The sequence below is a fragment of the Sceloporus occidentalis genome, unplaced genomic scaffold (assembly GCF_023333645.1).
Source record: "Sceloporus occidentalis isolate IW3139 unplaced genomic scaffold, rSceOcc1.0.p SCAF_4, whole genome shotgun sequence".
Classification (NCBI taxonomy): domain Eukaryota; kingdom Metazoa; phylum Chordata; class Lepidosauria; order Squamata; family Phrynosomatidae; genus Sceloporus; species Sceloporus occidentalis.
The window spans coordinates 114,783,760-114,796,542 of NW_028316984.1; the positions used below are offsets into that span (position 1 = coordinate 114,783,760).

Here is a 12,783-nt window from a genome sequence, read left to right on the forward strand (position 1 = left end):
TTTTCCTCGCCAACCCAATGTTAAATTTCAAGGTTTGCTATTTAAAATTTATACTTTTAAAAATATATATTTTCAAGCCGTGGATGCTTGAATCTGTGGATAAAAAATCCAGGTGCTGGAGGAGACATTTTATCATTGGGTTGGCAAGGAAAGAAGTGGAGTTAAATGAGGTGTTTCTTTGATGGGAAGAGAAGGCTTTCAGATCCGATTGGGAAGGGACAGACATGGAGCTAAAAGGGATGTTTCTTTGATGGGAAGAGAAGGCTTTCAGATTGGACAGGGAAGGAACAGAAGTGGAGCTAATGGTGTGTTTCTTTCATGGGAAGAGAAGGCTTTTAAATCGGACTGGGGAGGGACAGAAGATGAGCTAAATGGGATGTATCTTCGATGGGAAGAGAAGCCTTTGAATTTATTCTTCTTACTCCTTCTCTTTACACTGTATCTCATCCTTATGATATATTTCAAAATACATGAGAACTAAAAGCAATTCAAACTTTTCTGAAAGGTTTAACCATCTTTTTAGATTACCCTGATGAGCTACTTCTCTTCAGCTCATTAACTCTTGACTGACTTTAGCTTCACACACACTATTTCTTGATACCAACTGCAGTGCCATTGTGCTTCTTCCTTTTAAAGAGCAATAATTGCCCCCTCCCCATTTCTACCCATAACATACAACCCCCTTTTTTGAATCAGCATTTTAATCAGCTTTAGGGATGATTGGTGATGTGTAGGGAAAGAAAATTGGATTGCTATTTGATCATAGATGTACTGGCCTTAACATAGTTTGGATCTGAAAATGTGCCACCACAATATTAACAGAGAGGAAATGCAAGCTGTCTCCCAAAGGAGTAATTTGACAGTTCTCAAACTTTGAGATCAGCGTGCTGAACCAAAAAGCAAGATATGATTAAAAACAACATTTCATAATTTTCCTCCTGTTATGCATGTCATTTCCCATATGGCTTAAATTTAAAGCATCATATTTGTATTTTTAGGTGTTCCTTATTTTCTCACTTCAGTTTAAGAAAATGTGTACCATGACAAGTTTATTTCTAAAAAGAATAAAAGAGATCAAAATGTATTGGAGGCCAAAACAATAGAAATATTAGTGTAAGCTGTTCAACTATGTACCATCTCCTCCTGCCCACCTTCTTTTGAAATCCACATGGTTTGTCCTGTTGACGTATCACTTCATGTGTTTCTGGAATATGATTTAATTATGTTGATTTCACTATCTACGTGTAATAAAACTTTTTCTACAAACACTCCTATTGTATTTTCCTGAGCTGAAATGGGTAATCTGTACTGGCATCTTCAGATCTCAGCCGAGGCATTAAAACAAACAAGGAAGCAACTAATTTGGCTCAAAATGATCTATTATTTGGGTTGGCAGCGGGAATTACCAGATGTTAAGCCTGTTCTTATCTCTTGCCTAACTAAAATATCTAGTGCCATATGTATTAGCAGTTGACATAAATTGGACCATATAACAACAAAGACTTACTACAGAATAAATGTTTGAAGAGCATACATAGAAAAGATAAATAGGTAACTTCATTTCAAAGCTGTTTCTCTTCTGGTGCTGGGTGCTTCAGCATATTGGAGGGTATTATTTTTCTTCTATCAGGAATGTAATGCAGAAATTGTACAGTAAACTGGTTTAGCATGCTTCATGAACAAGATGTATGAGTCTTATGCCTGAGTCCCCCCCCCCCCCCGCCCCATCATGCCTACAAGGAAGAGATCAGGTGTTTCTTCTGCAGTTTTAAACTAGCCACAGTTTCCTGTGATTCTGAACTGTGTCTAATTTTGACTTGTGTTTACTCAGATTTTGCTAAGATTAACAAGGACTGGGGAATATTTAGTCCTCCAATTGTAGTTGGCTGTAACTTCCATCAACTTGCACTATTGGATTTTCTTGCTAGGGTTGATGGCAGCTGATATCTAGCAGGCCAAAAACTGTCCATCATTGGCGAAAACACATCACTGGACCCTGAGTTGGGATGTCAGTTCTCATTGCATTGTGGTCTCATGATGTCTCAGTTGGTTCATTGTAACTGGTGTCTTTTTTAAAAAGTGTGTTAGGACTTCAAATTAAATAAAGTGCTAACTGGACACACAGGAGATATTTACAAGCTAAGGGGTTTCTGGCCTAGAAAATGGAGATAGCCCACTTAAAATATACAAAAAAGAGTGCTGAATCTGTGGATAGCAGTACTTCTAAGTGTACAGAGAAAAGGGTATGAGACAGTAAGGACTGGGATATGTACGAATAAATTTTTGGGAAATCAAATACAATAGCACATTGCACTGTGGTGGTTTGGTGGATTTTTATTTTAAAAAAGTGACATTTTTGACACAAAATACCCATCTTTTATGTAGAAATAAACATGGTTATCTTGGCTTGAGAGCTTTATCTTATTTTCAGGAGTGGCTTCTTGGCATTAGTTGTAGACTACCTTTTCTACTGTGGGATTATGGCAGCAGGCTACAGCTCATAATGCGGTGGCTGTGGCATGATACTTGTGGTTTAAATATTGCTTGCAAATACAGCCTGTGGTAACTTCATTCATTATGGTTTCTTAAAACATGAGTTGAGTGAGTGCTAGTGAATACAAAGCACGAATGTGCCATAATCTAACTCAGAGTAAATCAGCTGCTTGAACATTTTGATGCACTGATGATTTAATCTATTAGACAAATAGAAGTATGATGGATTTTCATGGTCTGTTATTATTATTACAATCTTTTTCCAGACGGCTGGCTGGCAATGACCTTGCTTTTATTCATCCAAAGGCCTTGTCTGGGTTGAAGGAACTCAAAGTTCTGTAAGTAATCAAATTTCAGAGGTTCAAGGGGTAACTCCCTACTTCTTCCTTGTCCTCTCAGCATATTTGCTGACAGAATGAACACAACTTAGTGTTTTATTGTAGCTTTCTGAACAGCAGAGTGCTAGTAATATGAAAAACTGTTTGTGTAGTCACTTTCTTCATAATTTGGATGAAGCATTAACCATTTAGGTGCTGGGGAAAGAGAAGATGTTTGTAGATTTGATTAAATGCTTATTGCTTATTTTAATTGGAGATCACATGTTTGATTTGAAGAGCAGTATACACAGGCACAGAGCATTATGTTGTCATCTTGAATTAGAAATGCATGGGAGCTGCTCTATAGCAAGCTGTTTCAGTACAGTACCTTGCAGTGAGGCTGCTGTGACCTTTTAAACACCAGAATTATAACACATACCCAAAGATTTGTGTTAGCAAGCTTTAAATCCCATTTTTAAAATTAACTTTCACTCACAACCCTGCTTGCTATATGGATCAGCCTGTACTTGATCATTTCTCAAGAGATCATCATGTATGAAACCAGAATTCTGTGCATGCAAGGAGGTGCTTCTTGCATGCCTCAGAGTTTCTGATTATGTACCAGATGAAAATGTTTTGAGGTGGAGGTATAATTATTAGAGTACAAAAGGCATCTCCCAACTATTAGCCTGTTTTATTGACTTTCTACACTAAGAGTCCTGGAGTGAGAAGACCTTGTATGATTCAAGAAGGACATGAAAGTATTCCCTCCCCATACATAGGGCTCAAGTTATATTACACTATATTGTTCAGTTTAGAACTCTGAAATGGGGGAGAAGTAGACGTATAGACTGGCATAGGAGGAAGAAATGGTATTGAATCTATGAAAGTTTATTGAAATAGTGGTGCAAATTTGTTTACATTGTTGATGCTCATTTTTACAGCACTCTGCAGAACAATCAGTTGAAAACTGTTCCTAATGAAGCCATCAGAGGACTTGGTGGACTACAATCCTTGTAAGTTTTCAAGTGAATTACAGTCTGCTTCTGTCTGTGTCAACTCTGCTTTTCCTGTTTTATTTCTCTTTGAACATATTTTGTATTCCAGACATAACTGAAATGGTAATCTTAACACAGCACATGTGATGCTATATGCAATTCTAATATTATTACATTAAATACATATGGAAATTGACTGCATGGTGTGTAAATGGCAATTTTTTCTAAACTGAAGTATACAAGAAAAGAAAATCATGGTGCTTGTAGCACAGGTATGTAATCACCAAATACAGTTGTTCACATAATTTAGTTACACATACAGGGTGAAAATATATTTTTCAGGATGGATTTTATTTAAATCACAATTTGTTTTAAATAACTCAGAAAGACTCAATTTAATCATGTAATTCCCTCTCCCCCTGTGATCTGTCTGGGACTGCAATGGCCGTACAGCCTACTCCCAAAGTGGGCCGCTGCCTCAGTCTCAGCAGGAGCGAATTATATCTGATCCTTAAAGGTCTGGCTTTCTCCCTTTAATATGGCTTCCAGCTGCTTTGGAGGTATGCGTCATGCAAACACCACACCCTCAAATCGGCCAGAAGCAGCCTTATTTGGCCCATGCGTTTCGGGCCACAGATGTATAATTATGAAATAATTGTGAAGTGAACTATGTCCAGTTTAGTAGGTTAATCATTCATACTAGACAATTTTTCTGTTGTATTTTATTGAAAGAAGAAAAATAATAATTACCTTAACAATAACAATGTAAATAGTTTAATTTAACTAAAATAATAATCCAATAATAATCCAAAGACGTGGAGTAGTCTTCTCAAAAGATTTCACTTTCATGTTTTCTGCTTGCCCCTTCCTCCGCACACTGCCGATCTATTTCACTCCCAGTCTATTTATTGAATGTTTTGAAACTTAACATTTAAGAGGTAATGGTTTTATTCTGAGTATGTAAATTTGCGAAAGAACAATGGAATTATGATCTCTGTAGTCACACATTCACAGTTTTGACAAGCATCTGCTGTGCCCTTTAAGAGATTTTGGACTTCAGCTCCCAGAAGTCTCAGCCATGTTGGCCAGTAGTCTGGGATTCTGGGAGGTGAAGTCCAAAAGACCTTAAAGAGCACAGTTTGGGGACCACTGCTCTAGATAGAAAAAATGGCCAGTAATCTCACAAAAATCTCTGGAAGAGCATAGCCTTATGACATTGTGAATGGATAAATTAAGCCTTTCAGGAATATACATTCTCATGCTCCTAAATTAAAAACTAATCCCAGTTTCATGATAAATAACCTTTGTACCATAATGTATTTTAATTAGAAAACTATCTTTAGATAGATTTTCCTCAAAAAGCATTTATTTTAAAACATCTGATTTAAATGATTAAAAAAACGATTTCTTTGGATTTTTTTTAAAAAATCATTGATTTTTAACCACCTTGGTGTGTGTGTGTGTGTGTGTGTGTGTGAATGAGAGAATTGTGTGGGATGTAGTGGTTCTGTGGTTAAGATGCCAACTCTGATGATCGCAAGGTCGGCAGGTCAGAAGTTCGAGACCCAAGTACCACATTACAGAGTGAGTTCCCATCACTGATCCCAGCTTCTGCCAGCCTACGAGTTCAAAAGCATATAAAAGTCAAGATAAACAGGTACCATTTCCCTGTTTATCTTGACTCCCTCAGCTTAGTAATGGCGATGAGCACTGGCCTCTATAGTCAGACATAACTAGAAAATCTTGTCAAAGGGGAAACGCTTACTTTTATGAGAGAATTATAGCCTGACTTAAAAAACCATTCCTGATCCACATAGTAGTGTAAAATAATTTTGCCATCCTGTAAAACGACGATGATAATATGGGAGGAGAGACTTATGATCATGTTGTTTGCAAGATATGTAACCCTTCTGCCCTATCCAACTATTGCTTAATAATCTTGAACAAAATACTGCCCTTTATAACAATAAAAAAATTTCCCTACAGAATCCCATATTAAAGTTTTTGTGTAGAAAAATGTTCATGATTGTGAATCAGCGCTTACAAGATGGATGTTATACTATAGCAATGCCAATTCTGAAAAAAGATGGTCAAAGATGTATCACAGAAAAACTGCTTTGGGGTTAATATGTCCTTGCCATGTTTGCTGTTAGCTATATTGGGATATCTTCATTATCAAAAGAGGCTAAACAGTTTTCTTACATTCAGTCTTGGTCTAATTTTAATTACCGTATATACTCAACTGGAGCCCTGGTGGCGCAGTGGTTAAATGCCTGTACTGCAGCCACTCACTCAAAACCCCAAGGTTGTAAGTTCAGTACCAGCAAAAGGGCTCAAGCTCGACTCAGGCTTGCATCCTTCGGTAGGTGGCTAAAATGAGTGCCCAGATTGCTGGGGGCAATTAGCTTACAGTTGTAAACCGCTTAGACACTGTTAGTTCAGTATGAGCAGTATATAAATGAAGCTGTTTGTTTTTGACTATAGGTCGACTTCATGTCTAAGTTGAGGGCAGGTTTTGGGGCCAAAATTACGATTTTGATATGACCCGTGAATAAGTCAAGGGTAAAACTTAAATGGCACATAACAAAGAATTTAAAGAAGGAAGCAAAGGAAAAAAATGTCACAGAACTTTTAGAATTCCACCAGGCATAACTGTTTGTTCTCACACTAAAAGCTGGGTGGATGAGAGTATAGAGGTGGGTCAGTGCTTCCAGAACATATGCTCTTGCCTTTCATCAAGGGATGGTTCATTTTTTAAGAACAGTTAAAGTACAGTACTTATATCGATTCAGGTCTTTGGGGTCAATTTTTGACTAAAATGTCTAGACTTATATATGAGTATATACAGTAATAAGTTTTGAAATGTTAAGACTTCCCCCCCTTCCTATTAACAGTTTCTTTTCCTGATAGCAATATGCTGTTGCTAAAGGACTAGAACAAAACTCTTCACAAAACACCTTGAAAGACATATAATTGACTTGGATGAATGTTAGTACAACCCATCCAGTGCTTTCATTGATCCAGAATGGAGCTAATGGGTCTTATCTAGTCACACCCACCTAATAAAATTATGATTGCAGTGCAAAGACAAGTTCTGGTGTTTTGTTTTGTTTCTACATTTTGTGTAATATGTTGGTGCTACCATACTTTATTTTCTTTGGAATTTTGGCTTAGAAATAGCCAGTTAAAATCAACTCAACATATATTAAGAAAAACTTAATTAGGGGTGATAATGTGTTACCGTATATACTGGACTATAAGTCGAGAAATTTATGCCCCAAAATGAACTCCAAAATCATGGGTAGATGTATATACAGGGCAATATGTTAATGCTTATAAATTTCCTGAAAGAAGAAGTGCCCACCTTCCTCTGTAGCCTTGTAACAGTTCCCCATTTTTATCCATGGCGCGCTCTCCTCTCTCTCCCTCTGTGTGTGTGTGTGTGTCTTTGTTTTCCCTCTCAGCCTTCCCACGCAGCCAGAGCTAACAAGCAGCTGCTGAGGCAAGGGACACAAACACAGAGAGAGTATGCTCAGGCTTGTATCCCGTTTTGCAAGTCAATGAGCCTGGAAACCCTGGGGATGAAGAGCAGAGAGAGAGTGGGGTCTGTCTCCCTTTTCCAAGCCATGAGCCTTGGGAGTCTTAGGAGTGACGAGCAGAGAGAGAGAGTGGGGTCTGTCCTCCCTTTTGCAAGCCATGAGCTTTGGGAGTCCTGGGGGTGAAGAGCAGAGAAAGAATGGGGTCTGTCCTCCCTTTTCCAAGCCATGAGCCTTGGGAGTCTTGGGGGTGAAGAGTAGAGAGAGAGTGGGGTCTGTCCTCCCTTTTGCAAGCCCTGAGCCCTGGGAGTCCTGGGGGTGAAGAACAGAGAGAGAGAGTGAGTGAGGTCTGTCCTCCCTTTTGCAAGCCATGAGCCTTGGGAGTCTTAGGGGTGAACAGCAGAGAGAGAGAGCGAGAGAATGGGGTCTGTCCTCCCTTTTGCAAGCCATGAGCCTTGGGAGTCCTGGGGGTGAAGAACAGAGAGCTAGAGTGTGTGTGTGTGGGGGGGGGGGGCTGTCCTCCCTTTCACAAGCCATGATCCTTGGGAGTCTTGGGGGTGAAGAACAGAGAGAGAGAGGGGGGCGGTCTGACCTCCCTTTTGCAAGCCATGAGCCTTGGGAGTCCTGGGGGTGAAGAGCAGAGAGAGAGTGGGGTCTGTCCTCCCTTTTGCAAGCCGAGAGTCTTGGGGGTGAAAGACCAGAGAGAGAGCGCGATCTGACCTCCCTTTTCCAAGCCATGAGCCTTGGGAGTCCTGGGGGTGAAGAGCAGAGAGAGAGAGTGGGGTCTGTCCTCCCTTTAGAGCTTTTGTAACATGCTCAAGTATTTGACCCTCAACTTATCCACGGATCATATCAAAATCCATGATTTTGGCCCCAAAAACTTCCCTTGACTCATACATGAGGTTGACTTATACATGAGTATATACAGTACTTTTAAACCAAAGCTTGGAAAGTTTATTTTACAAAGAACTAGTTGTTTTAATCAAATTCTGGTCACACAGCTGGTTACTTGTCACTTTTACTGCAGTCCAGAAAGCTAACTTGCTGAGTCATTCATTATCAGTGGGTTCCTGTTACTGTTAACTATTGTGCCACTGATAAAATACAAGAAAAAATTCTCCGTTTCTCCTGAATGGCCTAGTGAAATATTGCAATTTGGATATTTTTGAGAGAATTATAAAGACATTAGAAATCAATTCTTACCTAGCACTTTATTTTTACATTTTCATCATCTTTTATTCATCTTGCCTTGGACTTCAACCCCTTCACACATAATACATTTGAATGTCTTTCTGTCTTTTCTGTCTTTCTAAAATACAAAGTGCAAGACAGCTTGCTGCTGCATTTTCAGAATTCCTTTGATTTTGAGGGTTCTACTTGTTTGAGAAGCTAGCCTGGTCAAGCAATGCTCTCTCTGTCTTCCATGAGATCACACTTTCTCTTTTTGATGCCACCAGTCTTTCTCATTTGGATAAAATGGAGGAATGCAGAAAATCAGGCTAACTTCCTAAACTTCCCCCCCCCCCCCCCCACTAACCTGAATTTTTACTGCAGGCAGCTTGTGTTTTCATTGTCTCCCATATCCCTCCCTCCTTCTTGCTAGTTGTCCTCATTAGCTGCACAACACCCAACAAACAGGCAGCACAAGTCAGCCATCCATGTGAGCTTTCCTCCTCCCCTTTCTGTTGCTCAGGGTAAACCAAAAGGAACCTTGTAATGAATAAAGAGGCAGAACCCCCATTATGTTCCACTGAAAAGTAGTTAATTGCACCTCTGGCCATTAAAGGCAAACAAGCAGCACCATTACAGCTATGCGTAAGTTATTTTAAAATGTGTTAGTTGTCTCTGTTTAAATGTAAACACCAACTTTTTTTTAAAAAAAAATGCCAAGGGAACCTGCTTTGACAAGTTCAACATGTGGAAACAAGGGCTGAAAAATAGTTAACCTCAATTAAGTCTCAATTAAAATAGTTAACAAAAGCTTTAGGGCTCTTGATAATACTACAGTTGCTAGCCAGCAATTCAGTGTTTCAGGTGAGGCAGATCTATTTAGAAAAAACATTTATCTTGCAAACCAACATATCAGTGGGTCATCATGGCCACTGTGACACAATGTTTCACCTCCATTAATGTTTTCAAAAGTGGATAACATATCCCCAAAGCAAGTTGTAACAAAGTGTTACAAGTGTATAAAAAATTTTTCTACATCCCTTAGGGATATAAGCCGCTTTTTGTTGTTTTTACAAGAAGCAAGGTAGAAATAAAAGTTTTATTTTATTATTATTATTTATTAGGAGTGTAGGTACACAGGTTGAATCTCCCTTATCCAAAATGCTTGGGACGAGAAATGTTCTGGATTTTGGAATATTTGCATATGCGCAATGAGATATCTTGGAGATGAGACACAAGTCTAAATATGAAATTCATTTATGTTTTGTATATATACATAAGGCCTTAAGGTAATTTTATACATAATATTTTCAATAATTTTCCACATGAAACAGTTTGTGTACATTAAACCATTAGAATGCAAATGTATCACTGTCTCAGCCACCCATGAAAAATGTTTTGAATTTTGGAGAATTTAGGAATGCCAGACAAGGGAGACTCAATTTGTAGTATAACTTAGAAAAAGAGTAAACTTATTACTTTACCTCTGCATATTATTGCTGGTTTCTGTGGCAAATGAATGAAGGATCAAATTGGCATTATAGCCAAATTAAATATTTAAATATTAGTCATTATATAAACACCACATATTTATTAAATTAGAGCTGTTTACAGAATTAGTCTATAGCATACATAGTTCTTTGTGGCTTAAAACACATTCCAAATGGACCAGAGATATTTATGTGTTTTTGTTTCATGTATGAAATGAAATAAGCTTTGTTCTGATACAGCAAGGCATGCTGCACTACAAGTAGCATGCAAGTTGAAAAAGTGCTTGTTAACTAAGTAGATTTGTTGTTCTTGTCATGATGCAATTTCTGTTGTATCTAACCTTATCAGTGCTTCCCTCTCAAATCTAATAGCTACTTCATAGTCATTGGAGTGATTTCCTTGTGGTTTCTGAAGTAGCACTTAAAAAGAACAAAGTTCACTCCAGACTTTAGTTGTCCCAAAGCAGTTTATCTCCACTGTACACTCTGAGATGACTGCTTATGTCAATACTAAGGGTTTCACTGTTAGAGTGATGTGATTGAGTTTTGTGAGCCATGTAAATACAGTAGTGGTGAAGCAACAGGAGAAAGCAGCAAGAGATCAAATCACAGTCCACAACAGAGGTTAGAACAGTCTGCTGAGAATGGCAAATGGTGTTATGCTTGGCTTAATACCGTAGTCTGAATGTTCATTTAGTATTCTTTCTTTCCCTCCTCCCACATATACCATGGTGTTATTTATTTTTTCCTCATATACTAATAAGGCAGGATTCACCCAGCCCTAGTGTTGTACAAATGGAACATGTGAGCTCGCACTGAGGCATTAAACATGCATTATTATTTTATTCAGATAGTTTGTTGCTTTGGTGATTCTTCATTCTGATCTGCTACTATATTCTTCTTGCTGGCTGATTTTTAATGTAGATTTCCTTGTTTGTAGTAGTATGTAGACAGATCTTGTAGTACCTTTGAGACTAACTGAAAGGAAGAAGTTGGCAGCATGAGCTTTCATTGACTTCAGTCTACTTCCTCAGGTGTCATGTAATTTTGCTGATGGTTGTATACAGTTTCATGTGCCTTGGTCCAATTTTTTTTTTAAAAAAGAACAAATATCCTTGATACTGCATCCTTTACAGGTGTAGAAAAGCATCTTGCCAGTGCCTGACATTGTAGTCTCTTCCATGACACGTGCTGCTACCCACTCCATAGTAATCTGATCCTCAGGTACTCCCTGGAAACCATACAGGATATGTTCATAATCCTTGGTGAGACTCCCCAGCAAGATGTACGCCTTTTGTTCTCTCGGTATTTTGACCCCTCTCATCTGAACTTGGCTGAACAGATCTTGCATCGTCTCCAGATGCTTTTCCGGGAATTGTCTCTGTTGCATTTTACAGGCGTACAGTCTCCTACACCAGATCATTTGTGACAACACTGTACTAGACTGATGTATGTCCTTAAGAGCCTCCCAAACCACCTTTGAGGTTCCCTTTTCCCGGACATGATTGATCTGGCCAGACTCAATTGTCAACAGAATTGTAGCACTCGCCTTCTGGTCTTTCTCAAGGGTGTCAGCAGTAGCTCCTCTTTGAACTACTTCTCAAAGACCTTCCTTAATCAGTAAAGATTCACAGTAAATTGACCATGCAGCGTAATTGCTTTCAACTAGCTTGGGAAATTTAGCTGCTTCCATCATTAATTAGAACTCAGAGTTCTGGCAGTTTTCCCAGCTTCTACTGTCTGTTGTGGTAAGACACAGGCAGAGGTCCAAAAAGTCTTACCACTCTGCCTTCCAGCCCAGACAGTTTAACAGGTACAGCAACAGAAAGTGCAACACACTCACAGCCTGTTGAATTCCTCAACAAAGACTGGGCCCATAACCCTTGTCGCAGAAGTGAGTGCGCAGACAGGCTTTCAGAAGCCTTCGTGAAGAAAACATCTGTCTGTCTTGGAGCTGTCCGGCTTTCCAGGAACTCCTCCTGCTGCAGCTAATGAATGACGCTGAAGCCAGACTTATCTCCAAAAAGCAGTTATTCTTCATTGCTGTGTTTATAAACACGAACCTTAACTTGAGCTACACACTATCACCAATCCACCAACCAACAACCCACATAGTGCACTGAGGTCCTGGGCCTTATCTAGGCATTTACCATGCGGCCACTATGCTCAGCCTCTTCCTGTGGCTTTTCCTGTGCCACCTGCATTGCTGTCCCCCAACCAGGATGACACAGCATGTTTACAAATTGTACAACGTGCTCTCTGGCACTTCATGACCTTGTACCATCATTAGTTGCCAAGACACCCAGCTGCAATCAATTGCCTTGTTAGCAAACTGAAATTGACTTGTAGTTTCCTGTGTTACTGTTCACATCTGGACATTTTATACTTAGGATTTTATTCCCTAACAGCCCTTGCATTGCTGTTGCATTACTCCTTAACATTTCTGTAAGCTTTTCAGTGTCAATACATTCATGCTTAATTTAATTGTTACGCTTTGAAGAAAAATACTTGATGACATCCATAATCTGTGATTTGAAGTCCATTGAATCTTATCAACTTCAGTAGATAACAAAAACAGGTATTTGTGAAGTATTGTTTGCATAGAAATATGAAACACTGATAATCGTTAGCTCTTTTCTCCAATTTTAACAGTAATATTGGCTACTATCACATACATTTCTCTTTTTTTTAAATTCCTGAAATTCTTCCAAATTTTCAGTTTTGTAAACTTTTGAATCAAATTTCTGTTATCATTCATTTCAATACACATGCATACATA

The 12,783-nt window shown here is 38.8% G+C and overlaps 1 protein-coding gene across 3 annotated transcripts in view; it reads left to right on the forward strand.

Annotated features, from left to right (window-relative positions):
* Positions 1 to 12,783, forward strand: part of LGR4 (leucine rich repeat containing G protein-coupled receptor 4) — a 154,881-nt gene that overhangs the window by 94,099 nt on the left and 47,999 nt on the right. For 2 of the 3 annotated variants that reach the window (XM_089521321.1, XM_089521319.1), the window contains exons 3-4: positions 2,760 to 2,831; positions 3,755 to 3,826. The exons of the other annotated variant lie outside the window; for it this stretch is intronic. In XM_089521321.1, coding sequence (XP_089377447.1) covers positions 2,760 to 2,831; positions 3,755 to 3,826 — 144 coding nt within the window. The remainder of the gene's footprint in view (positions 1 to 2,759; positions 2,832 to 3,754; positions 3,827 to 12,783) is intronic. 3 annotated transcript variants of the gene reach the window in all.